The sequence below is a fragment of the Ovis canadensis genome, chromosome 19 (genome assembly GCF_042477335.2).
Source record: "Ovis canadensis isolate MfBH-ARS-UI-01 breed Bighorn chromosome 19, ARS-UI_OviCan_v2, whole genome shotgun sequence".
Lineage (NCBI taxonomy): Eukaryota > Metazoa > Chordata > Mammalia > Artiodactyla > Bovidae > Ovis > Ovis canadensis.
Genome location: NC_091263.1, coordinates 67975444 through 68001136, shown reverse-complemented (window position 1 = coordinate 68001136; position 25693 = coordinate 67975444). Strand labels below are relative to the sequence as shown.

General features: G+C 51.7%; 1 protein-coding gene across 4 annotated transcripts in view; it reads right to left on the bottom strand.

Moving 5' to 3' along the window:
- Positions 1-221: 221 nt before the first annotated feature.
- FYCO1 (FYVE and coiled-coil domain autophagy adaptor 1) overlaps positions 222-25693 on the bottom strand; it is a 79998-nt gene continuing 54526 nt past the window's right edge. For 3 of the 4 annotated variants that reach the window (XM_069560872.1, XM_069560873.1, XM_069560874.1), the window contains 4 exons: positions 21632-21727; positions 16343-16553; positions 5994-6103; positions 222-4006 (listed from right to left, as the gene is read on the bottom strand). In XM_069560872.1, the coding sequence (XP_069416973.1) occupies positions 3931-4006; positions 5994-6103; positions 16343-16553; positions 21632-21727 (493 nt within the window). In that variant the 3' untranslated portion in view covers positions 222-3930. The remainder of the gene's footprint in view (positions 4007-5993; positions 6104-16342; positions 16554-21631; positions 21728-25693) is intronic. The other variant, XM_069560875.1, reaches the window with a different exon arrangement.

Genomic DNA, 25693 nt, shown 5'->3' with positions numbered 1-25693 from the left:
GCATCGCATTGGCTGAGGCAGGTCTGAACTCAGACCTCAGCGCACACTGTGGGTCCAGATACCAGGTCAATTTGGCAACCTCTTAGAACAGCTGCTTTTTTTTTTCCTCCCTTTTGAAAAGTCACAGGACTTGACATGGCCCAACAGCTTTGCCCCTACTCTGGTGGGTGCAACTTCATCTCTCACCTTATGTCTCAATGGAATGAAACGTGACGCCACTGTCAATGTCATAGTGTTTATTTAAATCCTGAGATTAAAAATAAGACATTCCCAAATGGTGCAGCAGATGCTATACGGACTATGCTTTGGGACACAAAAGTCCCTCACCCCCACTGGGCAGGTGGAGAGTTGGCATTTGATGTGCTTCTGGTGATTCTTTGGCAGATAAAAAAGAGTCAGGTTCCCAGACCCACTACCCCGTAAGGCCGCGAGCATTGAGGACTGGTCTATTAAAGTGCAATTCTGATTTGGAAGCCACCCAACTGAGGCTTCGCTGTTGCTCTGCAGCCATGGGGGGACAGGAGCATCTCTGGACAGCCCTTGTCCTCAGGTTCTGAGAAGTCTTTTTGTCAGAGATGCCTCCTCAAATTTAAAGATGTACTGTGTTATTTTGAAAAAGTGCTTAAGAGAGAAAAGGCATTATTAACTGTCTTTGTTTCCTTGGAAGCACCACAACAGAGAAAAATCCACCCAGGGTTCCACTGAAAAGAACCTTTTGGGTAAGTGTTTTGTAAACGTAGATGGCTGGCTCTACATTCTCTGTGCTGGGTGACCCTTGATTCTGAGCGTTGCAGAAAGTAGCTCTGCCCTCATTCTTAACACCTCTGAGCTGAGGTTGGGATTCTCCAAGGTGGAGTCACCAAGATGGGCTTCTAAAACTGAAACTCCTATAAAAACGTATGGTGGACAGCTAACCAGAATGATAAAACACAGACTCTGAGATTTCATCCCCAAATGGGGATTTCTTTTCAGATGAGTCTGGAACGGCTTCACCACTGAAGGTGAGTGACAACTGAAAATAATTTTAAAAAACCATCTCCTTTATCTCTGATTTATCTAGTGTGGCTATGCATTCATACTTTTCAGACCTGATGTAGTGTTTCAGTTCCAGATTCCTGTTTGAGAATTTCCTTGCCTGCTCTTGGTCCAGCAGATGTGGAGTAGGTGGGCTCCAGCCAGAAGCGCTCTGCAGGGGCTACGCTTTTTCCCAAACATGCTTGCTGGCGATGGATGAGGGTGCCTGACAGAGGCCGTGTTCCCGGGCGAGGGTGATCAGTGGCTTCCAAGGCATTGGTGAGCAAGGCGGCTGGTACTAATCAATACTAAACAGCAAGTTATTCAGAGAGCTCGGCCAGCCCCCAAAGAGGCTGCTGGGGGATTTTTCTTTTTTTTTTTTAAGATAGTGATCTGGGATCCCAAGAATGTTTCCTACTTGTTGACTTTTAGTGTTAATTCAGTCTACTGGCTGGGGCCACCACTTTAAATAGCTGTTTTTCATTATCATTTGCAGTAAAAAGAATACCTCAACCCCCAAACTTCGGTAAAGTTGGGAACTTGTTTAAAATAAGAAAGCAGTTTATACAAGCCATACTTAAATATGCCAAGATGAACTCTAGCTGCACATCAAACCCGAGCTCCCACAGCAAAGTCACGAAGAACAAGAGTCCATCCAGCACAAAAAAATAACTACGCTGCAGCGGCAGGGTGGGGCCGCGCTGCGCAGGCGAAGGCTTTTGCACCTACTGCCATCACTGTCTGCAGCGCTGGCACAAGGGGCCCGCGGGCTCCTGCAGCAGTGCCTCTGGGTTGGCTTCACAAGAGCCATGGGATTTTTTTAAGCTGCAGTTGGTCCCCTGCTGGGTCGTGTCAGAGGTTCAGAACAAGCCTCAGATGGAATGTCTCAGGCCTTCGGCAGGAAACACATCAGCTACTCGAGAAATGCTGATTCGAGCTGCAGGTGACGGTGGTGAGACGAGCACAGGGCCGCCTGCTTGGCCATGTCTCCAGGGTATCCTGGGAAAGCTAAGCACTCAAACCCAGATTCCAGATGCTTCAGGGTCTTTTGTTTCTCTCAAGTGGTGAGCCAGCTACATCTGGTTATCCTCTTCAGGGGAGATGGATTTAAAGGCAGGGTAGTTTGCTTTCAAGCAGTGCGGCACCCTGTAAGGACAAGCATAAGTCTAGGAAGTCTCTGGGGGCCTGGCCATTTCTGTTTTGGTGCTAAGCACCGTCAGGACCTTGCTCAATGAGATGCTAGAGACGCTTGGCTTTCTGCCACAGGCGGCTGCTCCCAGAAGGGAGAGCATGAGAGGGCCAGCTCTTTTCTGGAAGGTTCTGTTCACCATGTCTCAAGCCCCACTTAAAGTGCCTGGAAGTGCCTATGTCTCCTGGTTAAATGCAAGTTCTGAGTCTACTGCCAAAGTCATTTCCTCCTACCTCTGCTGGCGCCTGGGGGGTATGGGGTCTGAACTGAACTTGGCCAAGGATTCTTGACCCATTCGTCAGTTCCCAAAACCAGTCAGATCAGGCTCGTGAATGACGAGATGAAGCTTCGACGTGGTGTGACTCGGCTTAGTCACCGGGCCAGCTGAAGGGCTGGCGGGGTATTTGGACTGGCAGTCACCTTGCCAGATACCCTCTCCCCTGACCACAGCTAAGGTGGGCTGCTTGGTCAGATCTCTGCTCACTGCGGAAGGACCTGGGTCCCAACTGCCCTGTGAACAGGGCACAGAGAGGCCGTCAAAGGTGAGCTCTCTGTGGTGGGAGAAAAGGGCCACAGAGAACAGGAAGATCATCTGCTTCTTGTCCCGGAAAAGGACAGAGGATTCATTTGCTCCCAGGTGTCAGCTGCAGGCTGAGCAGCAGGAAGTGGGCAAAAGGGGTGCGGGGAACCTAGGCAGGTGGGGAGGAGGGACCGAGAGGTGAGCAAAGAGCCGATTCATGAATTACGCCCGTTTATACTTGAGTTAACAAAGACTTCTCTTAAGAAGCCCTCGACTTCTAAAAGTGGTTCCTACCCTGAATATGATCATTAGTAAACGTATCTGCAGAAGCTCTTGTTAATATAAACAAAGACAGGCTGAGAAGTGAGCCCCACAGGCTGATGTGTCCAGTCTTTTGGTCATGGCGTGGATGTTACCCAGCATCTGGGCTCTGGCCATCTGGACGTAGATTGCACTGCAGGCCCTCAGTAGGTGGGTTCTGTTTCCTGGATTAGCTTCACTTCTGATTCTTAGGGTGGTATTTTGAGCTGTTGAGAGGCCCAGCTGAGTGGAGGGCTTTGCTCTAGGACAGACTCGCCCAGATAGAAGGGCCAGGAGAAAAGTGCAGCTGGTGGCCCCTCTGAGCAGCCCTGCACTCCCTGGGCAGGAGGGGACAGGAGCAGGATGGAGGAAGCTGGATGGGATCTGAGGCGGGCCCCTAGGTGCCCTGACGTCCTTTCCCAGGGAGGACTCGAGGGCCCCACAGGGTCTGGCCAGGCCTTCCAGCTCATGGTCACCCGTGATGCCTGGGGTGGGCACAGGGGGCTGTGTCTCTCCACGGGCGGAAGTCGGGACCCTTCTGACCCAGGAAACTCTTCACAGGAGGCCTGGAGCCAACTGCGCCCCCCTGGAGAGGCCAGTGGTCTCCTGAGTGTTTAAACCTTTGGCGTAGCGTCCCTCCGGGTGTGAGGACAGTGGAAAACGTCACTTGAGCCCTTACGAGCCATGGGCTAAGAGTGGTGTGCAGCGCTGAGTACAGGGCGCTCGGAGCAACGCGGCTCTGATGAGCAGCCAAGGGCCCGTCTCCTAAAGTTGCATGGTGGATACTGATAGCTTTAGAGCAGCTATTTTTTGTTTTCTGGGTTTTTTAGGTGCTTTACGTGACAAGTGAGGAGGAGTAGTGTTTCCTGTGGGTAATGTGAAACTAGCAAAATCCAGGTACTTGAGGTTACGGGAAATCACTTCCATCGTAGATGACAGGCCGGTCAACAGTTAAGTGATAAAAGACTTTCTTGGAGACGAATCTGAGGAGACAAATGGGGAAGGGGGGGTTATTCCGAGGGCTGGAAGCAGCTGCAGTGACCTGGCTGGGGTGGGTGCTGGCTGGCACAGGAAACCTTGGTGCAAACACCTCTGCTCCGAGCCTGGGGTCCCTCACAGACTGCGTGGACTCTTCTGGGCCCCCTCACCCCCATTTCCTGACTCTCTAGCAGAGATATCTTCCTGCAAAAGGAACTTAGGACACCTCCGTGGACTGTCCTGGGCTTGGGTGCAGAAATGCCCATTCAGTCCCACACTGTGAAGCACCCCTCCTTCCCTCGCTGCTCTGAAGGGGCCCTGGGGTGGGGGTGTCTCAGGGGTCTCGGCAGTCTGGGCTGCCCTGGGGAAGTGGGCGGCGCAGGCGTGGAGGGGACACACACAGTGGAGGCGAGCCTGGATCTCATTCTGACTGGACATCTGGATCTCTTCCGCTGTCGTGCTTTGAAAACCTTGACTAGGCCCTGAGATGACGTCAGTGGCGAGGGCCGCAGTGTGTCTCAGCACCACGGCCGCTCCTACTGCCGACTGCAAAGCTGGTCTGGGGCTGCCTCTGCCCTCAACACGCTGCTCCCAGCCTCTCCGTCAACCTGTGGTGGGGCTCAGGGAGGTAGTAAAAATGCTGGCTGCCACTGCAGAGGAAACCGGGGTTCCACTAAAACCCAGAGGGGAGAGAGTGCTGGGCTGTCCTCCACCCCACCTCCTGACCACTGCCCTGAGGGGCTGAGGCCCATGCCCGGTCTGACCAGCTTTTTGGACATGCAGAGCCCATGCCCAAGAATCCTGCTAACACAGGGTGTGTTCATGTTCCTGGGGGAAGGGCGCGGGAGGGGAAAGGTGGGGAGCCCATTCTTCCAAGCTCTCCCTTGGTGGATGCCCATGGCCACACGCCCTGGGAGTTCAAGGCCCTGAGGTGGTGAGAGGGTGCACTCCAGCTTTCACCGACAGGTGGCACCCCAGCTTCTCACTACTTGATAGCTATTAAGTTACTGTGCTTAGAGCCCAGCGGGCTGGCAAGGGCACCCATGGGGAGGGATGTGGCCGCTAGCTCAGGGCCCCGCTCAGAGAGGATGTGGCTGGATGCTGATCAGACAGGTCTTATGAATGAAGCGAGCCCCTACTAAGGGCTTACGCTGAAGCCAGAATAGGGACAGGTGCCCAGCAGCCTTCACTGCGGCACATCTCCATGCAGCAGGGCCCTGGCTCGAGGCAGATGCTCAGCCAGCGTTGGTCCACTGTCCTACTTCCTGTCTTGGCTGCCCCTCCAGCCTCATCACCATTCACCTCCATCCTCCTGACCCCTCAGCCTTGCACTCACTCCTGGACCTGCACCTGGAGCTCTGAAGTCGTGCTCCCCAGAGATGGGACCTGCTGCTCCACTCACTGGACAAGGGGGCCCAGGGGCCTGGCCTCACAGCTCCAGTCCTGGTTAGCTCTGGGCCTTCATCACTTCACTTCTCTCCCATCCGTCCATTCACCCATCTGCCCAATCCTTCCACTGTATTTGCTGAGCTCTTCTCTGGCCTGGGCAGAGGGCATCAGGATGGGAGAAGCAGAAGAGCATCCCGGGTAAGAGCCCAGAGCCTCGAGCCAGGCCACCTGGGTTCAAATCCAGCCCCACCACCAGCTGTGTGATTGGGAGTGCCCCTCTTCTAGGTCCTCAGTCCCTTAGCAGTAACACGAGGAGAAAGACAGTCCCTACTGCATGGAGCTGCTGTGCAGCTGAAGGCAGTAGTATTAATAAGAGCAGAGGGCAGAGAACACGCTTAACCCATGGTGAGACTCAGTAAGTATCAGGCTGTGTGTTACACACGCTACAACGGACATTGGAACACCAGAGTATAGGTTTAAAATGAACGAACCACTGATAATCAGGGACTGATAATTAAACAACTGCTTTTACACTTCCACCTCTGTTCTTGAGGCGGGGTGCCAGGTGGGTTCATCCAGACGCTGACCGAGGAGGCGGCCTACCTGGAAAAGGTGTTGTCGAAGATGAGTAGGTAGATGCCTGGTGTGCGGACCTTGAGCTGGCCCTGGATGTTCTCCTTGTGGGAATTGCAGCGGGTGGTGGGAATGAGCACCTGGGAGGATAGGCAGATGGGAAAAGCGTCACAGAAGCGGAGAGGGCACCACAGAGCCTCTGGGCAGACTCTTCATTTGGGGAAGGAAACTGAGGCCCAGGGAGGCTGAATGCCTCGTGAGGTCACAGCTGAGCCTCATCAGCCCCACTTCAGGGTGGGGGCCTTCCACATGCCCTGGGTTTGTCAATAACTTACAATGGGGCGGGGACCAGTGTAGACATGAGTTTCGCCAAAATCATGATAGGTCAGCATCCTGAAAGAATGGTCCCCCCAGCCCCCTCTGACCGTGGCCAGCACCAGAACGGTCTACTCTCCAGAGAAGCACCTTCTTCCTGGCTTCAGGAAGCAGAGGCTTACTCCAGGTGGAATCCTGCCTGGTCCTTTCCTGTTGGTGCTGGTGCCGCCCCTCGGGGTGTCAGAGACGGGCCCAGCCCTCCATCCATGTCTCTCAGGCACTCTGTGAAGCTTCTGGGCCTACAAGCCTCCAGGCTGACCGGCCCTGGCTCACGCGTGGCTTCTCACTGGGCCCCAGTCAGTCCATATGTCCCAGAGCCCTTTCATCTTTCCAGGTCTCCAGCTCCCTATCTCCTCTGAGAATGAGAAATTAATCCCTGGAGACACTTATTTTCTGAGAACATTGTTCCCAGGGCCTCACTGTCCGAGGCCAAGTCTGAGCACATGGCGTGAGCTGGCCAGGGCCGGGGCTGGGGTACTGGGATGGCCAACCTCTTCCCCACGGGCAGTCTTCAACCTGCTGGCCAGGTGAGATACTTTAAAACTGAAGATATAATAGGAAGTAACACAGGGCCAGCCAAAATTAAAAACATTTTTGGGAGGGCTTCCTTGCTGGTCCCAGTGGTTAAGTATCCATCTGCACCCAGGGGGCATGGGTGTGTTCCCTGGTCTGGGAAGATCCCACATGCTGAGGGGCAACTGGGCCCCCAAGCCACAGCTACGGAGCCCGCGGGCTGCGGCTACTAAAGCCTGCACACCTGGAGCCTGGGCCGCAACAAGAGGAGCGCCCGCAACAAGAGGAGTGCCTGCAACAAGAGGAGCCCCCGCACGACAGACAGGAGCCCCCGCACGACAGACAGGAGCCCCCGCAACAAGAGGAGCCCCCACACGACAGACAGGAGCCCCCGCAACAAGAGGAGCCCCCGCACGACAGACAGGAGCCCCCGCAACAAGAGGAGCCCCCGCACGACAGACAGGAGCCCCCGCAACAAGAGGAGCCCCCGCACGACAGACAGGAGCCCCCGCAACAAGAGGAGCCCCCGCAACAAGAGGAGCCCCCGCACGACAAACAGGAGCCCCCGCAACAAGAGGAGCCCCCGCAACAAGAGGAGCGCCCGCACGACAAACAGGAGCCCCCGCAACAAGAGGAGCCCCCGCAACAAGAGGAGCCCCCGCAACAAGAGGAGCCCCCGCAACAAGAGGAGCCCCCGCAACAAGAGGAGCGCCCGCACGACAAACAGGAGCCCCCGCAACAAGAGGAGCCCCCGCACGACAGACAGGAGCCCCCGCAACAAGAGGAGCCCCCGCACGACAAACAGGAGCCCCCGCAACAAGAGGAGCCCCCGCACGACAGACAGGAGCCCCCGCAACAAGAGGAGCCCCCGCACGACAGACAGGAGCCCCCGCACGACAGACAGGAGCCCCCGCAACAAGAGGAGCCCCCGCACGACAGACAGGAGCCCCCGCAACAAGAGGAGCCCCCGCACGACAAACAGGAGCCCCCGCTTGCCGCAACTCGAGAAAACCTGCAGGCCAACGTTTCCAACCTGTACAAAACGACTGACTCCAAAACACAGAGACGCGATTACGTTTTCACCTCAAGGCTGAACATGGCTGCCTATTTCTTAAAATGCTACATGGTGGTCACAAAGTTCCCAAAGTGGGCTAAGTTCCCACAAAAAGCTCTGCCCTTCAGGATCTTGTGGTTTAATGGTGATAACAGATAAGAAAACATTCAATTGTTGCTGGGTGAGATTGTCACAATAGGTGTACTGGGGAGGGGTGCCTACCCCAGCCTCTCGGTGGGTGGGAGGAGAGGCAGAATCAGGGAAGACTTCCTGGAAGAGGCAACAGTGAGCTAGGACAATTTAGTTAGTACAGTCCATGGGGCCTCAAAGAGTCAGACACAACTGAGTGCACACACTTCTAACTTATTTGTATCTTTACATCTAAATTTTATTGCTTGCAGGCATGACGGGGTTGGGGCTTGCTTTTATCCAGCTTGACAATTCCTGCCTTTCAATTGGGATGTTTACCCAACTTACATTTATGCGACTGTCAGTAAGGTTAGGTTTGAGTCTCTCATCTTACTGTTTTTTATTTGTTCCATCTGCTGACTGCTCTCTTTTCCTCTCAAAGCAGTAAGCTAGGGCAATTTCAGGGCTCAACTTGTTCTATCAAGGATCACTGTCCATCATCTCCTACTGTATAGTGACTTAAAAACGGTTGCTTCTCATATTTTGTCTGTTTTGGTTCTTTCTTGGGAGGGTAAATCTTAGCCATTCTCCTGTGCTTTTGAACATGTTGTCCCCCTGCCTGGTGTGCCCAGCGAATAAAAATAAATAAGTAAGAGACTCAGGTTGGATCCCTGGGTCAGGAAAACATCCTGGAGAAGGGAACAGCAACCCACTCTAGTATTTTTGCCTGGAGAATACCATGGACAGAGGAGCCTAGTGGGCTAGAGTTCATGGGGGTTTCAAAGAGTCATATATGACTGAGCAACTAAGTTAAAAGGATATAAAAGGAATATAAAAAGATACACCACGCTGCTGCTGCTCAGTCACTTCAGTCGTATCCAACTCTGTGCGACCCTGTGGACTACAGCCCACCAAGCTCCTCTGTCCATGGGATTCTCTAGGCAAGAGTACTCGAGTGGGTTGCCATGCCCTTCTCCAGGGGATCTTCCTGTCCCAGGGATTGAACCCAAGTCTGCTGTACTTCAGACAGATTCTTTACCATGGAGCCACCAGGGAAGCCCCATACCATGCTAACACTGGTCAAAAGAAGCTATATTAATATCAAAGTAGATTTTATATCAAAGAACATGGCCAGGGATAGTACCATAAATGATAAAGACAGCAATTCATCAAGGGAACATAACAATCCTAAGCACTAGCTATTAACTTGATCGAACTGATATTTATAGGACACTCCACCCAGCAGCAGCAGAACACACATTGTTTTCCAATATCAGTTCACTTGTGTCCCGACTATTTGTGATCCCATGGACTGTAGCACGCCAGGCTTCCCTCTCCATCACCAACTCCCGGAGCTTGCTCAAACTCATGTCCATCAAGTAATACTATCCAATCATCTCATCCTCTGTCGCCCCCTTCTCCTCCCGCCTTCAATCTTTCCCAGCATCAGAGTCTTTTCAAATGAGTCAGTTCTTCACATCAGGTGGCCAAAGTATTGGAGTTTCAGCTTCAGCACCAGTCCTTCCAGTGAATTTTCAGCACTGATTTATTTTAGGATGGACTGGTTTGAACTTTTTGCTTATCCAAGGGACTCTCAAGAGTGTTCTCCAACACCATAGTTCAAAAGCATGAATTCGCAACACTCAGCTTTCTTTATGGTCCAACTCTAACATCCATACATGATTACTGGAAAAACCATAGCTTTGACTAGACAGACCTTTGTTGGTAAAGTAATGTCTCTGCTTTTTAATATGCTGTTTAGGTTTGTCATAGTTTTTCTTCCAAGGAGCAAGCGGCTTTTAATTTCATGGCTGCAGTCACTGTCGATAGTGATTTTGGAGCCCAAGAAAATAGTCTGTTACTATACCAAGTGAAAATTTCATGCAAAGATGGGCACAATAAAGGACAGAAACAGTATGGACCTAAGTAGAAGATATTAAGAAGAGGTGGAAAGAATACACAGAAGAACTAGACAAAGAAGATCTTCACGACCCAGATAACCATGATGGTGTGATCACTCACCTAGAGCCAGACATCCTGGACTGTGAAGTCAAGTGGGCCTTACATCAAGTGGGCCTTACAAAGCATCACTACAAACAAAGCTAGTTGGAGGTGATGGAATTTCAGTTGAGCTATTTCAAATCCTAAAAGATGATGCTGTGAAAGTGCTGCACTCAATATGCCAGCAAATTTGGAAAACTCAGCAGTGGTCACAGGATTGGAAAAGATCCGTTTGCATTCCAATCCCAAAGAAAGGCAATGCCAAAGAATGCTCACACTACCACATAATTGCACTCATCTCATACACTAGCAAAGTAATGCTCAAAATTCTCCAAGCGAGGCTTCAATAGTACGAGAACTGAGAACTTCCAGATGTTCAAGCTGGATTTAGAAAAGACAGAGGAACCAGAGATCAAATTGCCAACATCCTTTGGATCATCGAAAAAGGAAGAGAATTCCAGAAAAACATCTACTTCTGCTTTATTGACAAAGCCTTTTACTGTGTGAATCACAACAAACTGTGCTTCACAGTTTTCACTCTCTTCAAGAGATGGGAATGCCAGACCACCTCACCTGCCTCCTGAGAAATCTGTATGCAGGTCAAGAAGCAACAGTTAGAACCGAACATGGAACAACGGGCTGGTTCCAAACTGGGAAAAGAGTACTTAAAGGCTATATATTGTCACCCTGCTTATTTGACTTATATGCAGAGTACATCTTGCAAAATGCCGGGCTGGATGAAGCACAAGCTGGAATCAAGATTGCTGGGAGAAGTATCAGTAACCTCAGATATGCAGATGACACCACCCTAATGGCAGAATGCTAAGAGGAACTAAAGAGTCTCTTGATGAAAGTGAAAGAGGAGAGTGAAAAAGCTGGCTTAAAACTCCACATTAAAAAACTAAGAGCATGGCATCCGGTCCCATCACTTTACGGCAAATAGATAAGCAAACAGTGGAAACAGTGACAGACTTTTCCAGCATACTTGGAATAATCACTAGGTGGGCCACACTCTAGGCCATTAAGAAAAATTACATTTAAAAGGATCCAAACTATAAAAAGTGTGTTTTCTGACAATGGAGTTAAGTTAGAAAAAAACTGCAGTTGTCTAGAAAATCCCCAAATATCCGACAGTAAATAACACATGAGTCAAAAGGGAGACCCCAAAGGCCCAGAGAGACAGAGCACACAGCAGGCTCCTGACACCACGGAACCCCGGCTCTGACTGCAAGCTGCTGGTGGCGAGGAGCAGGACGGGCCCAAGACAGGCCTGGAGGGGACCGAGATGCGCAAGGGCCTCCTACGTGTGGGCTCTGCGGCAGCCTCCTCTACCAAGAAGCACATGGTATCTCATCAAGCTCCATTACTGGTTTATAATAGTCTAGTTCTACAGGGAACTGAGAATCCTGGGAGGTTGAGAGGTTGGGTCTGCTCCTGTGATCCATAACCTAAAAGTTTTGAGCCTGGCCTGAGATATTTCAGCAAGCACACGTAGGAGGTGCGCCAGGGAGAAAGTCTTGCGGTTTACACAGGGACGCCTGTGTGCCCCGCACCTCAGCCTTCCCACACACTACTCTGATTCCAAAGCAAAAGCCAAGAGCTTGTCAAGGCAGGATCCTCTGAAGAGGACATGTAAGATAATGCTCTTATTTCTTTAAAACAGTCTATAGACTTTTTGGTCATTCCAGCTGCTGTTTTTTCTACCATGGTCAAAATCTGTAAGATTTTCTCGCTATTACTTTAAATTAATCAACCAAATCATCTAGGGGATCCAAAGGCTCTGGTGTAAAACTGTGGAAAATTCTTTAAGAGATGGGAATATCAGACCTTACCTGCCTCCTGAGAAACCTATATGCAGGTCCAGAAGCAACAGAACTGGACATGGAACAACAGACTGGTTCCAAATTGGGAAAGGAGTACGTCAAGGCTGTATACTGTCACCCTGCTTATTTAACTTACATGCAGAGTGTATCATGTGAAATTCTGGGTTGGATAAAGCACAAGCTGGAATCAAGATTGCTGGGAAAAGTATCAGTAACCTCAGATATGCAGATGATACAACCCTTATGGCAGAAAGCAAAGAGGAACTAAAGAGCCTCTTGATGAAAGTGAAAGAGAAGAATGAAAAAACTGGCTTACAACTCAATATTCAGAAAGCTAAGATCATGACATCTGGTCCCATCACTTCATGGCAAAAAGATGGGGACACAATGGAAACAGGGAGAGACTTTACTTCCTTGGGCTCCAAAATCACTGCAGGTGGTGACTGCAGCCATGAAGTTAATTAAAAGACTCTTGTTCCTTGGAAGCAAAGCTATAACAAGCCTAGGAACAAACAAACAAAGTAATAAAATAAAAACACAAAAAGCAGGGAAAGGTCTGCTTCCGACAAAGGTCTGCATAGTCAAAGCTATGATTTTTTCAGTAGTCATGTACGGATTAAGAGTTGGACCATAAGGAAGGCTGAGTGCCAAAGAATTGATGCTTTTGATCTGTGGTGCTGGAGAAGACTCTTCAGAGTCCCTTGGACAACAAGGAGATCTAACCAGTCAATCCTAAAGGAAATCAACCCTGAGTATTCATTGGAACGACTGAGGCTGAAGCTGAAGCTCCAACACTTTGGCCACATGATGTGAAGAGCCCACTCACTGGAGAAGACCCTGATGCTGGGAAAGACTGAGGGCAGGAGGAGAAGGGGTCAAAAGAGGATGAGATGGTTGGATGGCATCACTGACTTGAGTCTGAGCAAACTCCGGGACATAGTGAAGAATAGAGAAGCGTGGCATGCTGTATGTAGTCCATGGGGTTGCAAAGAGTTAAACATGAGTGAGCAGCTGAACAACAACTGGTACCAAAGCCCATACAGCTGAGGTGACAGGAGATGACTGGGGTCCCGTGTAAACCTGAGCAAGACAGGTCTCTGCTGTGCGAGCTCTGGGGCCATCCCGCATCAGCCTCCCGTGCTTGGACAGCTGTGACCTGATTTATACCACCTGTCTGCAAAACAGTCCAGTTGGTTGTACTGCTCTCTTGCGAAACTCCAGTGGCCTGGGGCCCTGGTACAGAGCCATGACTCTATGCTAAATGGAAAAAGCCAGTCACAAAAGGCCACATAATGCATGATTCCATTCACATGAAATGTCCGGAACAGGAAATCTGCAAGGACAGAAGGTAGGCTGGTGGTTGCTGGGAAGAGGTTGCGGAGTGACAGCAAATGGATACAGGGTTTCTTTTTGCTTTCTGCAGTGATGAAAATGATCTAAAATTAGACAGTGGTGATGGTTATGCAATTCTGTGAATAAGACTAAGACAACTGAATTGCTAAGACAAATAATACTAAGATAACTGAGCATCTTAGATGGGTGAGTTACATGTTTGTATGTAAATTGTATCTCTTCAAAGTTATTTAAAAATAACAAGTCAAGCTCCCAGTCCCAGCTCCTCCCCTGACTCTCAACAGCCCCAGGCAGGCCTCTGGCTTCTCTAGGCAAAGAGACAGGCAGGGCCCGGATCTTGGTCCCTGACTCGCCCCAGGCTTCAGACCAGTGGTCGGCATACGGGTGGCCTCAGGTCTGTGATTTACTGCTTCTTTTGTCAAGCGCTTCCCAAACTCACCATCTCTCATCTCAGTGTCCAGGCCCGACCTTGATGGAGGGGGGCCCTCTGGAGAGAGGGTGGTCCCGGGTGGGGCGTATCTGACGTGCCCTAGAGATGGGACTGGCCTGCCACGCTATTCCCTCTGCCTGGACGCTTCTCCTGTAACCCGTGCCCCCTCCCACTCCTCCCAATAGCTTCTCTTGGTTTGGCCCAGGAGTCTCCTGGTCTGCTAATGCCCCCCAGGCTGGGTGAGGCGCCCTTCTTACTGCTGCCCCACCCCCCGCCCGGTGCCACCCCATCATGACAGTCACCACCTGGAATCACAGTTATTTCTTTAATAGGGCCTCTCCCTGATGATCCTCTGAACTCCTCAAGGGCAGATCGCAGCATGGCCCTTCTCTCCTGATCCTCAGTGGGCCCTACAGAGCCCACTACGCCACGGAAGTTCAGTGAGTGGTTGTGAACTGAGTGCAAGGACCCAGCCCAGTTCCTGATGTCTGAGCCTCCGTCACCATGAAACCTAAGTGTGGCGAGGTGCACTATGTCCTCTGGTTCCCACAAGGTCCAGACAGGTCAGGGCATCACCCGGGGAAGTCCCCAGGCGAAACGCTAAAGAAGTGAGTCTGGACACAGACTCTCCAGGCTGATGTCTGTCCAGGACCTCAGGCAGATGCAACAGCAACCCCACAGCGGGCTGGGGATGGCAGAGGAGCCCCGTGAGCACCCTCTCACTCACTGTGAGCTTCTTCTGCCCCCTGGTGACCACTGAGGGAAAGACAACGGCTGCCAAACCCTCCAGGCAACAAGGGAGCCCAAGATGAGGACTCTGACTGAGCTCCTGAACCCTGGGAGGAACCAGCCAGGTCTTTCAGGGCCATGGATTAGGCAGGTGAGTGACTGAGCAAGGGGACAGGTGTGGACACAGGATTTGTCTGCTCCCTCTCTCACCACGGACACCCACCTGTGTCTAACCTGGGCAGATGCAGTGCTTAGGTGCTCAGCGGGCCTTGGAAACATGAGGTGAACGGCAAAGGTGCTGGGGTGAGTGCAGCTGGGCAGTGCAGCTGTTTGTTAGAGCAGAGATGACAAGCCCACTGCTTAAGCTGCTCAACCAGCTAACTGTCCAGGCAGGCTGCTCTGGCATGGCTGAGCCTGTAACTGCTCTCCAACCACAGGCCCAGGACCTCCCAGGTGGATGTTCAGAACTGCTCAGGAAGGAAGGGGTCCCTACATGTGTGGCGAGGTCATGAGCCCGCGAAAGGAAAAGAGGGGCAGGGCAGTTTTTAAATAAGAACGAGCATGAAACTCCGTTCAAGAAGGCCAATTCAGGGGGCCAGATTTCAATTTTAGGCACGAATCTGAAGAGGAGAGATATGACGAAGCAATCTGAAATGAGCAGGTACCACAAGGACAGGGACGGCAGGAGAGCAAACCCAGAGGGACAGACGTCCCCCCCCACCACCATGTCAAATAGCAGACGTGGATGCTGGAGCTGGAGCGGCAATCTGCACCCAGTGCTCCAGAGCCTGGCCCTCCTGGAACCCTGGGCCCTCCCCAGACCGCGACTCGAGCCCCTTAGGATACCCCAAGGACCACAGGCATGCGGGACTAGTGGATATCATCACAGAAACTTCACAGAAGGCTTCTTTCACACCACTTCGAATTGCTCCTCTCTAGCTTCATTCTAACCGACTCCAGTGTTCTTCCCTGGAGAATCCCAGGGACAGGGGAGCCCGGTGGGCTGCCGTCTATGGGGTCGCACAGAGTTGGACACGACTGAAGCGACTTAGCAGCAGCTTCATTCTTAGAAAATGGAGACGTTGTACTAAAAGCCTGGGACGCAGCCTGAGCTGCAATCCAGCCTGTGTGTCTGTCCTCATTCCTTCCACTCCCAGTGATTCCAGTGGAACGCGAATGTCCACGCAAACCCGCTCTCCCTCCATCACCCCTCGCACCCTGCCTGCAGAGACTCAGGCGGGGAATTCAGACTCCGTGCCCCGCCCCACCCCAGCCCTCCAAGCCTATCCACTGTCCTGGGCTCTGCACTTCACCCCATCAGTTCTCCTCTGACTTCTTCCCCTTGATTGAGACCAGTGACTCTCAACCTTGGTGCCCACTGGGATCACCCAGAGATGCCTGGGTCCCCCTGAGTGATTTTGATTTTGGGGTCTGGGTTATGGACTCAGAAGTGCATTTAAATTGAGGACGACGGTCCCAGCCAGTCAATGTCACATGCTTATTAGGATTTCTTAGTTTATGAACTGGTGTCTGCCACCAAGGTTCCCAACCCAACCACCCAACTGACACAAAGGCTAGGAGTCTCCTTTGACCTATCTGAAGTGAGACGCTGAATGCCCTAAGCTCAAAGCTGGAAGCAGAGATCTTGGCCACCACCTCCCGTGATTACTCACTCTTGCTCTCCACGACTCTGTTAAAATACGATCCTTAACCTGAGTCACACATCTGTATTCCTTTCAGTTTCATCTGCCGACCTATCCCAAGGTCCGTCTGCAGCTGACCCAGGAATGGCCTTCAGACGTTGGGAGACAGTTCTCAGGCCCTTCCGTCCCCACTGGACAAGCCCAGCTGCGTCGCCTGCTCTGCCTGACGCAGGCCGGTGAGCTTTTCCGCCCTGGTTTCCCTCTGTCCTTCTCAGAACAGTCCAGGGAAGGGCTGTCTGGGCATCCTGCTGGCAGGGAGCCGGCCTCACCTTACACTGATCCAGCGGCGTGTCCTCGGCCTCCTGGAAGACCACGCTGAAGGAGATACTCTTGGGGTCGGAGGAGAAGACCCAGCTGATGGTGAGGCCTGCCTCGGCCACGGTGATGGGGATGAGGCTGTAGGTACTGGACCTCACAAACAGCTCCCTGCTGCCCTCCCCGAAGTTGGTGATCTCTTCCACCGTGAGGGGTAATTTTATCCTGAAACATGAATGCAGAGAGGGGCTTAAACACAGCAGGGAAAGCGCTTGAGTCCACTGGCCACGTTGCCTGTAACTCAGAGGTGACCGGAGACAGCTAGAGGCTGCTGAAGGGCGGTCAAGCCTTTGGTCACCATGACTGCCAGGCTTAATCGTGGGAGAAACCCTGATGTGCAGCCCACGCCATCAGCTGTTTCCTGAGCACTTAACTATTAATAGATGCCTGGCATAGCTCGAGGCACTGGGGACACAGGAGTGAAAATTACAGACGACAATCCTTGTCTTCAAGGAGCTGGTGTAGTCCCTGCGAGCGGGCGGGAAGCGAGACGCCTGGGCCGCTCTGGGCCCCTCGAGGGCAGGAAGTGTGTGCCAAGGCCTCAGCTTGCACAGCTCTCCTGCGGCTGCCCTCTGCCTGGCGGTCTACTCTCTCTTTCTCCTTCCTTTCTTTGCTCCCTGGCTTTTACCTGTTCAGTACCCGCAGAATGCATACCCGTGGTCTGAAACTTCCTGTCCTTTCTGTCGGTGATCTCTCTTTTCAGCAGAAATCCGGGACCTGCCTTGAGATTTCAAGGGGGGCACCCTGACGCGCACTTCTTAAACACAAATGCCCTAGGCTTGCTAATGCAGGGTAGGATGAGGGCCCTGGGGAGAGAGGCTTCTGGGGGCCGTGTCCCTATTCTCCCTCTCTTTAGCTGGACTAACAGCCAGTTCCAAAAGCTTAAAGGTTTGGGGACAGTGAGTCCCTTGGCTGGACAGAGGGCATGGTGCTGGTTCCTGCCACAGGGCTCAGCCTCAGGCTGCAGCCAGGGACGACCATGCCTGCCTCTGGCTGCTGTGAGAATTACGTCAGAGGATAAACTTGCCTGGAAGGGCAAAGTCTCCCTCATTAAGGGCCGTGCCCCCTGCGGCACTGCAAATCCAGAGGCAGCAGGTGAGTCAAGGCCACGAAGGTGGGGCCTCCAGAGAGGAGCTGCAGGTCGGGGGCCCGCGGCGTTGCTCTGCTCTCCTCTCTTCTCCTCAACCGTGAAAGGGTTGACTCTGCTCGCCTGCTTCAGGCTTGTTCTCATCTACACACGAGGAAGCTAAGACTCAAAAGGACTCAGAAAGACTCTGCCAGGTCCATACAGCTCTCAGCCAAAGCCACTGCCTTTCCACTACACCAGCCTGCCCTTTGTGAAGAAAAATACTACTGTCCCTTTAACACAGCGGTGGAAACCAAAATTCAGGGAGAGTGGGTAACTTGCCTAAGACTGCACAGCGGCGCAAGCGGTGGTGCTAAAGATTCCAAAGGTGTAGAGGTGGCTGGGAATACTGGCCGAGCTTTGCGGATGAGAAGACTAACTGATGATTAAAAACCCAAAATACTGTAAAAAACAGCTCTGATACAGCTCACTCACGTGTGAAAAATTCAATTCCATGGACCATTTTTCCATGTCTTAAATTAGCTGTTTGGCTGATTATAGTTAAAAACGTAAAATTCTGAAAGAGATGGGAATATCAGACCACCTGTCCTGCCTCTTGAGAAATCTGTATGCGAGTCAGGAAGCAACAGTTAAAACTGGACATGGAACAACAGACTGGCTCCAAATAGGAAAAGGAGTATATCAAGGCTGTATTGCACTCATCTCACACGTTAGTAAAGTAATGCTCAAAATTCTCCAAGCCAGGCTTCAGGAATACGTGAACCGTGAACTTCCAGATGTTCAAGCTGGTTTTCGAAAAGGCAGAAGAACCAGAGATCAAATTGCCAACATCTGCTGGATCATCAAAAAAGCAAGAGAGTTCCAGAAAAACATCTATTTCTGCTTCATTGACTATGCCAAAGCCTTTGACTGTGCGGATCACAATAAACTCTGGAAAATTCTGAAAGAGATGGGCATACAAGACCACCTGACCTGCCTGTTGAGAAACCTATATGCAGGTCAGGAAGCAACAGTTAGAACTGGACATGGAACAACAGACTGGTTACAAATAGGAAAAGGAGTACATCAAGGCTGTATATTGTCACCTTGCTTAATTAACTTATATGCAGAGTACATCATGAGAAACGCTGGGCTGGAAGATGTACAAGCTGGAATCAAGATTGCCGGAAGAAGTATCAATAACCTCAGATATGCAGATGACACCACCCTTATGGCAGAAAGTGAAGAGGAACTAAAAAGCCTCTTGATGAAAGTGAAAGAGGGGAGTGAAAAAGTTGGCTTAAAGCTCAACATTCAGAAAACGAAGATCATGGCATCTGGTCCCATCACTTCATGGGAAATAGATGGGGAAACAGTGGAAACAGTGACAGACTTTATTTTGGGGGCCTCCAAAATCACTGCAGATGGTGACTGCAGCCATGAAATTAAAAGACGCTTACTCCTTAGAAGAAAAGTTATGACCAACCTAGATAGCATATTGAAAAGCAGAGACATTACTTTGCCAACAAAGGTCCGTCTAGTCAAGGCTATGGTTTTCCCTGTGGTCATGTATGGATATGAGAGTTGGACTGTGAAGAAAGCTGAGCACCGAAGAATTGATGCTTTTGAACTGTGGTGTTGGAGAAGACTCTTGAGAGTCCCTTGGACTGCAAGGAGATCCAACGAGTCCATTCTGAAGGAGATCAGCCCTGGGATTTCTTTGGAGGGAATGATGCTGAAGCTGAAACTCCAGTACTTTGGACACCCCATGCAAAGAGTTAACTCATTGGAAAAGACTGTTGCTGGGAGGGATTGAGGGCAGGAGGAGAAGGGGACGACAGAGGACGAGATGGCTGGATGTCATCACTGACTCGATGAACTGAGTCTGAGTGAACTCCGGGGGTTGGTGATGGACAGGGAGGCCTGACGTGCTGTGATTCATGGTCGCAAAGAGTCGGACATGATTGAGCAAATGAACTGAACTGAACTGAACTGAAGGCTGTATATTGTCACCCTGCTTATTTAACTTATATGCAGACCACATCATGAGAAAGCACAAGCTAGAATCAAGATTGCTGGGAGAGATATCAATAACCTCAGATATGCAGATGACACCACCCTTATGGCAGAAAGTGAAGAACTAAAGAGCCTCTTGATGAAAGTGAAAGAGGAGAGTGAAAAAGTTGGCTTAAAGCTCAACATTCAGAAAACGAAGATCATGGCATCTGGTCCCATCACTTCATGGGAAATAGATGGAGAAACTGTGGAAACAGTGACAGACTTTATTTTTCTGGGCTCCAAAATCACTGCAGATGGTGACTGCAGCCATGAAGTTAAAAGACGCTTACTCCTTGGAAGAAAAGTTATAACCACCCTAGACACCATATTAAAAAGCAGAGACATTACTTGCCAACAAAGGTCCGTCTAGTCAAAGCTATGGTTTTTCTAGTAGTCATGTATCGATGTGAGAGTTGGACTATGAAGAAGGCTGAGTGCCAAAGAATTGATGTTTTTGAACTGTGGTGTTGGAGAAGACTCTTGAGAGTCCCTTGGACTGCAAGGAGATCCAACCAGTCCATTCTGAAGGAGATCAGTCCTGAATATTCATTGGAAGGACTGATGCTGAAGCTAAAACTCCAGTACTTTGGCCACCTGATGTGAAGAGCTGACTTATCTGAAAAGACCCTGATGCTGGGAAAGATTGAGGGCAGGAGGAGAAGGGGATGACAGAGGATGAGATGGTTGGATGGCATCACTGACTCAATGGGCATGAATTTGAGTAGACTCCAGGAGTTGCTGATGGGACAGGGAGGCCTGGCGTGCTGCAGTCTGTGGGGTCTCAGCGTCAGACACAACTGAGCGACTGAACTGAACTGAACTGATTGTAAAAAAAAAAAGTCTTGTCCAATCTGAACAGTTTTCAAGAATCGGAGAGTAGGCAGAGGTGTCTATTGTGGAAAAGGTCTCATAAGCTGGAGATCGTGTTGCACCACTCACTCTGACAGGATGCCCCACCGATGCTAGGTCATTTCATTATTTTATGTTCCAGAATTCTGCCCTTTCACCCAGTGACCTGGATTGTGCCCTTAATCTTTTTTCATTTTCTACACCTCAACTGCTCAGTGAGAGGACAATACTCAGTCTCGCTAAGGGAGATGCTAATGAGAAGATAGTTAGGGTTTGCCACCTCTGCTCAAATGTAATCTTAAAAAAGTCTGTTGTTTACAGGACTCACATTACAAACGTAAATTCTACTGGTCTCCCTAATTCCGTCCCTGCAGAGTCATTCTTCACATGGCAACCAGAGTGACTCTGTTTCTAACATAAGTTAGGTCAAGTCACGCTTCTAACCCAAATCTAATTTAAAGCTCCTAGTTCCCTCAGATTAAAAGTCCTTAGGATGGCCCAGGAGGCCTGGTGCGACGTGGGTCCTGTCTCCTCCTCATCCAGTCTCTCTCCTGCTTTCTGCTCCAGCCACACTGGCCCTTCCTGGATTCCTTGAAAATACACCAGACACCATCGTGCCCCAGGGTCTGTGCACCGACTGTTCCCTCCGCCTGAATGGTGTTCCCTCACATTTCTGCATGGCAACTCCTTCAAGTCTTACCTTCTTAGTGTTTTCTATTTAAAATTATCTTTTCTTTTCCACAGTAAGCACCACCTTGTAACATACACAGGGCACAGAAGTGCAGGAAGAATGGCTACAAGAGGGCAGGGAAGCCTTCCAGGGTGATGGGACTGTTCTGTATCTACACTCTGGTCCCATGGAGGGGACAGTCATTTTTCTTTTCTGGATCAAGGTTTCCGCTTTGGCAGAACAGGGAGTGGAGCTGGCTGGGTACAGGGGCCTGAGACTGCATAAGCCTCTGGCCCAGCAGGACGTGTGGGCTGCCAGACAATCAGTGACTACACCGTATCATCTGTCTAAATCCAAGCACTGTGCACTATAAACGGGAAATCTTACTGTATAAAAATCTTAACAAAAAAACGAAGAAGAAAGGGAAAAAGAAAAAGCAGCGCACGCCCGAAAGCCACTGTGGGTGCCCAGTCCGAGCACAGGGGTGTTTTCTGAGGGGCGTGGAAAGGCCAGGCCTCCTCTGGCGCTCCTCCTCTCCTCCCCAGTTGTGACCTCCAGCTCCCGCCACCCCAGCAAGGCCAGCTAGGGCCCACGACTTACATCAGTTCTCCCGACTTCAGCAAGCAGATTTCAGAATCCTGCCCCACGGGCATGTCTTCAGCATCCTCAGGGGTGAGCGAGGTGGACGTGGTGTCCCTGAAATGTCACAAACACAGCCAGCTAGCTGTCAGCACATAGGCCCACAGTCTTGCTGGAGTCTAGTAGCCATGCCCAGAACACACAGGGAGCCCTTCCGATCACGGACGCCGGGACAGAGCCCACAGACCCTGTGTCTGGGGAGCCACGGGGGCCAGGCTAGGGTGGGCAGGACGGCGAGGTGAGGGGGGACAGCAGGGCCGCAGTGATCTCCCCAGTGTCTGCCTGGCACAAATAGGCTGCCCTCCTCTCCCACGCCAGCAGAGTTACAGCTGTGGGGCGAGTGCCCAGCACCACGGATGCCAACTTCACAGCGCCTATCCCTGACTCCACGAGCCTGCTCTGGGCCTTCCCCGAGGAACACGGACAGGGTGAAGGGGCAGGAAGTCGCGCGGGCCGAGAGGGAGGCAGTGGAGGCCCCCTCGTATAAGGGGGGCAGACCCCAGCCACATCTCTTCCCTCCCATCATTGTCTGCTGTCCAGAGAACCAGCTGCTGGAGCTGCCTGGCAGGAAAGGGGTTCCCAAAGTGTGCTCTGTGGAACACCAGTGCCCGGGGAGGGGAACCCCATACTCTTTCTCCAAAACTCAAGGCATCTTTACACAGTAAATTCAAGGCTCTGAAATGTCCTGCAGTAAAGGAACCTCCTAAATTTTAAATTTAGTGTTCCCACAGAACGTTTTTAAACCCTACTGGGTTGCCGCTCCTTGGCGCGTACTGTCTAAGATGTCAGTGGCCACAGGTCACGGACGGGGACACCGAGGCCTCACTGGCTCTCACGCGGCTCTGGGGGCAGGAATGTCTGTGCAACACACAGTGCACTGTAGTAACCACGGCACACTGGGAGTCCGGGAGGGGTGCCTGGTGCCTCCCCCAGGGGCCGACACGGCTGCCGCCCGCTCCCACCCTCCGCGCGCCTGCACCGCATACTCATCCCCACCCCAGTCACAACCCCGGTCACGCTGGGCCTTGCCCATCTGCAGGGGTCTCAGCTCCCCCTGGCCCACAAGATCTTGCAAACAGGGGCTGCAGCGGGACTGTCCCTGCCCCAAAGGACAGGCCACGGCCGTCTGCAGGAATCAAAGCATATCCATGATACTTGCAAAGAAATACACGTGGGGGAGTGAATCGTCAGTGTGTAAATTCAGGATGAGAGCACAGAAGAAAAACTGACGAAGTCAAGAGAAGAATCAGGGACAGATCCCGAAGAAGGAAGTCTCCGAGTGGCTCACGGGGTGGCGGGCGCTGGGTTGGCAGAGCCACACCTGAGGCCAACCCGCAGCCCCTTCACCTTGAACGAGATCCTCTCACATGAAGCAGACTGCAGCCTGCCAGCTTACACAGCCTCTCTCTCTGGAGGACAGCCCGGCACAAGAGGGGCCTCTCCTCTCAGGAGACCTCTGCACAAGAGACCTGGCTTCCTTCAGACAGCTGGACGCCACACCTGCCCCCCACAAGGCTGGGCCGCTGCTCGCCCCACTATACGGCCCCAACTCCCCTCCCCGCTCCTGTCTACTGCTGGGGGGCTGAGCCCACTGACTGCGGCAGGCTGCCCAGGGCGCTGCTGTGAGGGTGCAGGTGATGGCTGGCATGGAGGGGGCCTCCAGGGCTCCCGAGATAATCAGCCACTAGCGCCCAGGTGTCTGGCCAGGGATGTTTGTGCCGTCTCCATCAACCCATGATAGGTGGGAGAGCCTGTCCGCAGACACCCTGCCCTCGGGTCTGAGTGCCCTGAGGTCCAAGCAGTGGGCGCCCTCTGGCTGGGGCGAGGAGTGGATCCAGAGGGAGTATGGCTTGTGTGTGTGTGTGAGAGAGGGGGGCACGCAGGTGGAAGGGGTAGGCATCACTCAAGGCGGTTCCAGTCTTGGCTTTATGACCCACTCTGACACTGGGTGAGCCACTTCCTTCTCCATGTTTTCCTCTCTAAAAGGGAGGAGACGGAACCAGCTGGACCCCAGTTCTGCCGGCCTACAAAGGCTGTAAGTTTCAAAGGACTTGGAGAAGGCATTCCACTGGCCGGGAGGAGCCGGGCTCGACCTGGCGGGCACTGTTTCCAGGGAAGGAGCAGCAAGAACATGTCCTGAAGTGTCTGCTGCCACCAAGGGCAAACCTGTCACTCCTTTTCCTCCTCGGCCCAGCCCACCTCTGACCTCCTCCCTGTCCAACACCTCCTTCCTGTTCACCCTTCAACCACTGGCTTCCAGATTCCCACACTGCCATCACAGAATGTTAGTGCAAGAAGCAGCTCTAAGAATCATCCAGTCCAACTTCCACTTAATAGCTGGGGAAGCAGAGGGACAGGGGAGAGGAGCTGGGAGTCCCAGCGCCAGTCAGCCTGTCTCGTTTCAGTTGCTCTCCACCTTGTCCAAAGTGAAGCACCATAAATGAGAGATAAATAACATGCAAAATGAATGCTGGAAACTGTCGTTCACTCTCTCAGTTTTCCTGCATTAAGAATAAGACATCAGAGGACCTCCCCAAGGGGCTAAGACTTCACCTTCTGATGCAGGAGGCACGGGTTCAACCCCTAATTGGGGAACTAAGATCCCACATGCCATGTAATAATGGTGCTAGGAAAAAATCTGAATACCCCAATGCAAAAGGGCAGTGTCAACAACTGATCATACTCTGCACCACATACAAGAGATTAACTCAGAAATGGATCACAGACCTAAATGTAAAAATGAGAAAATAATGTTTAAAATAGAAAAAGCCAAACGATTAAAAAAATAATAATAAGTGAATAAATAAAAGACGCCGGGACTTCCCCGGTGGTCCAGCGGTAGCGACTCTCTGCCCCCACTGCGGGAGGCACAGGTTCAGTCCCTGGTCGGGGAACTAAGATCCCACAAGCCGTGCGGTGCGATTAAAAAAAAAGTCTTCATCTCTTATTTCTTCTCCTCCTTTATCTCCTCACCTCTCTGACCATCATGACACAGACAACCTGATTACTTGCATGTATTACCAGAGTAGATCCCACGACCCTTGCCAGTCCTGGCTGAGGCCCCGTGTTGGGGAGCTCTGTGACGGGCGGGGGTGGGGTGGGTAGGGGAGGGGGGAGTGTGGATGGGTGGGTGATGCAGTCTCAAAGGCGATGATTAGAGGCACAGACTTTCCTTTCAATGGCTCTTCAAACTGCGGGTTACAACCCAATCAGTGAGTTGTGAATCAGCTGAGTAAGTTATGATGCATATTAAAATTAAAATAGAAAATGTCAACACATTTTTGCATCACATTGCATGTAGTAAGGATAAGCATTATTGTTTTTAAGAGGCTCTGGTTTGACTTTATGTCTACACAGATACACACCTGGGTAGTCATGTAAATTTCTGCCTGTGGGACGCAGCAGAAAATGTTCAAGCAACTCTGCTGGAAGATATCAAGGGATTTTGAAGTTTGAGGACAGGGGACAAATGCAAGGCCACTAGGGGGCACCGTCTCTCTTTTGTTGCCACTGAGATGTTTCAGAAAAGCTCACTGTCCACAGGTGACTTTCCTCCTCCCCTTGCTCTGGCCGTGGGAACCAACTACTAGCTACGGTGGCCTCTTGTGGCTGATGGCACATCACCCCATCCCGTCCATCTGGTTTCCACCCCTGAGCCTGCGGTCAGTCGAGAGGAACCTGTACCGAGGCACGTGTATCTGTCACCTTGCCCTCTTAGGGGTGGTCATCTTGGCCACCCTGCCACATTGGGCCTGGGCACCTGCCTTGCACACAGCCAACGTGGCTTCTGTCCCTAATGTCCTCAAGGACGTGAGCAAGGCTCACTCCACTTCAGAAGCAAGCAAGAATGAACTGGTGACCACAGGCAAAGACGCTGAGGAAGTCTCCAGCAAGGTGGTCCAGGGTCCACGCCTGCCTGGACGAGGGGTCACAGTGGGGCTCTGTCCAGCTCAGTACCTGCAGCTGGAATCTACAGTATTCTCCTGTCACAAATCAGAACGCCTCAACCACTTGCTTCTTTAA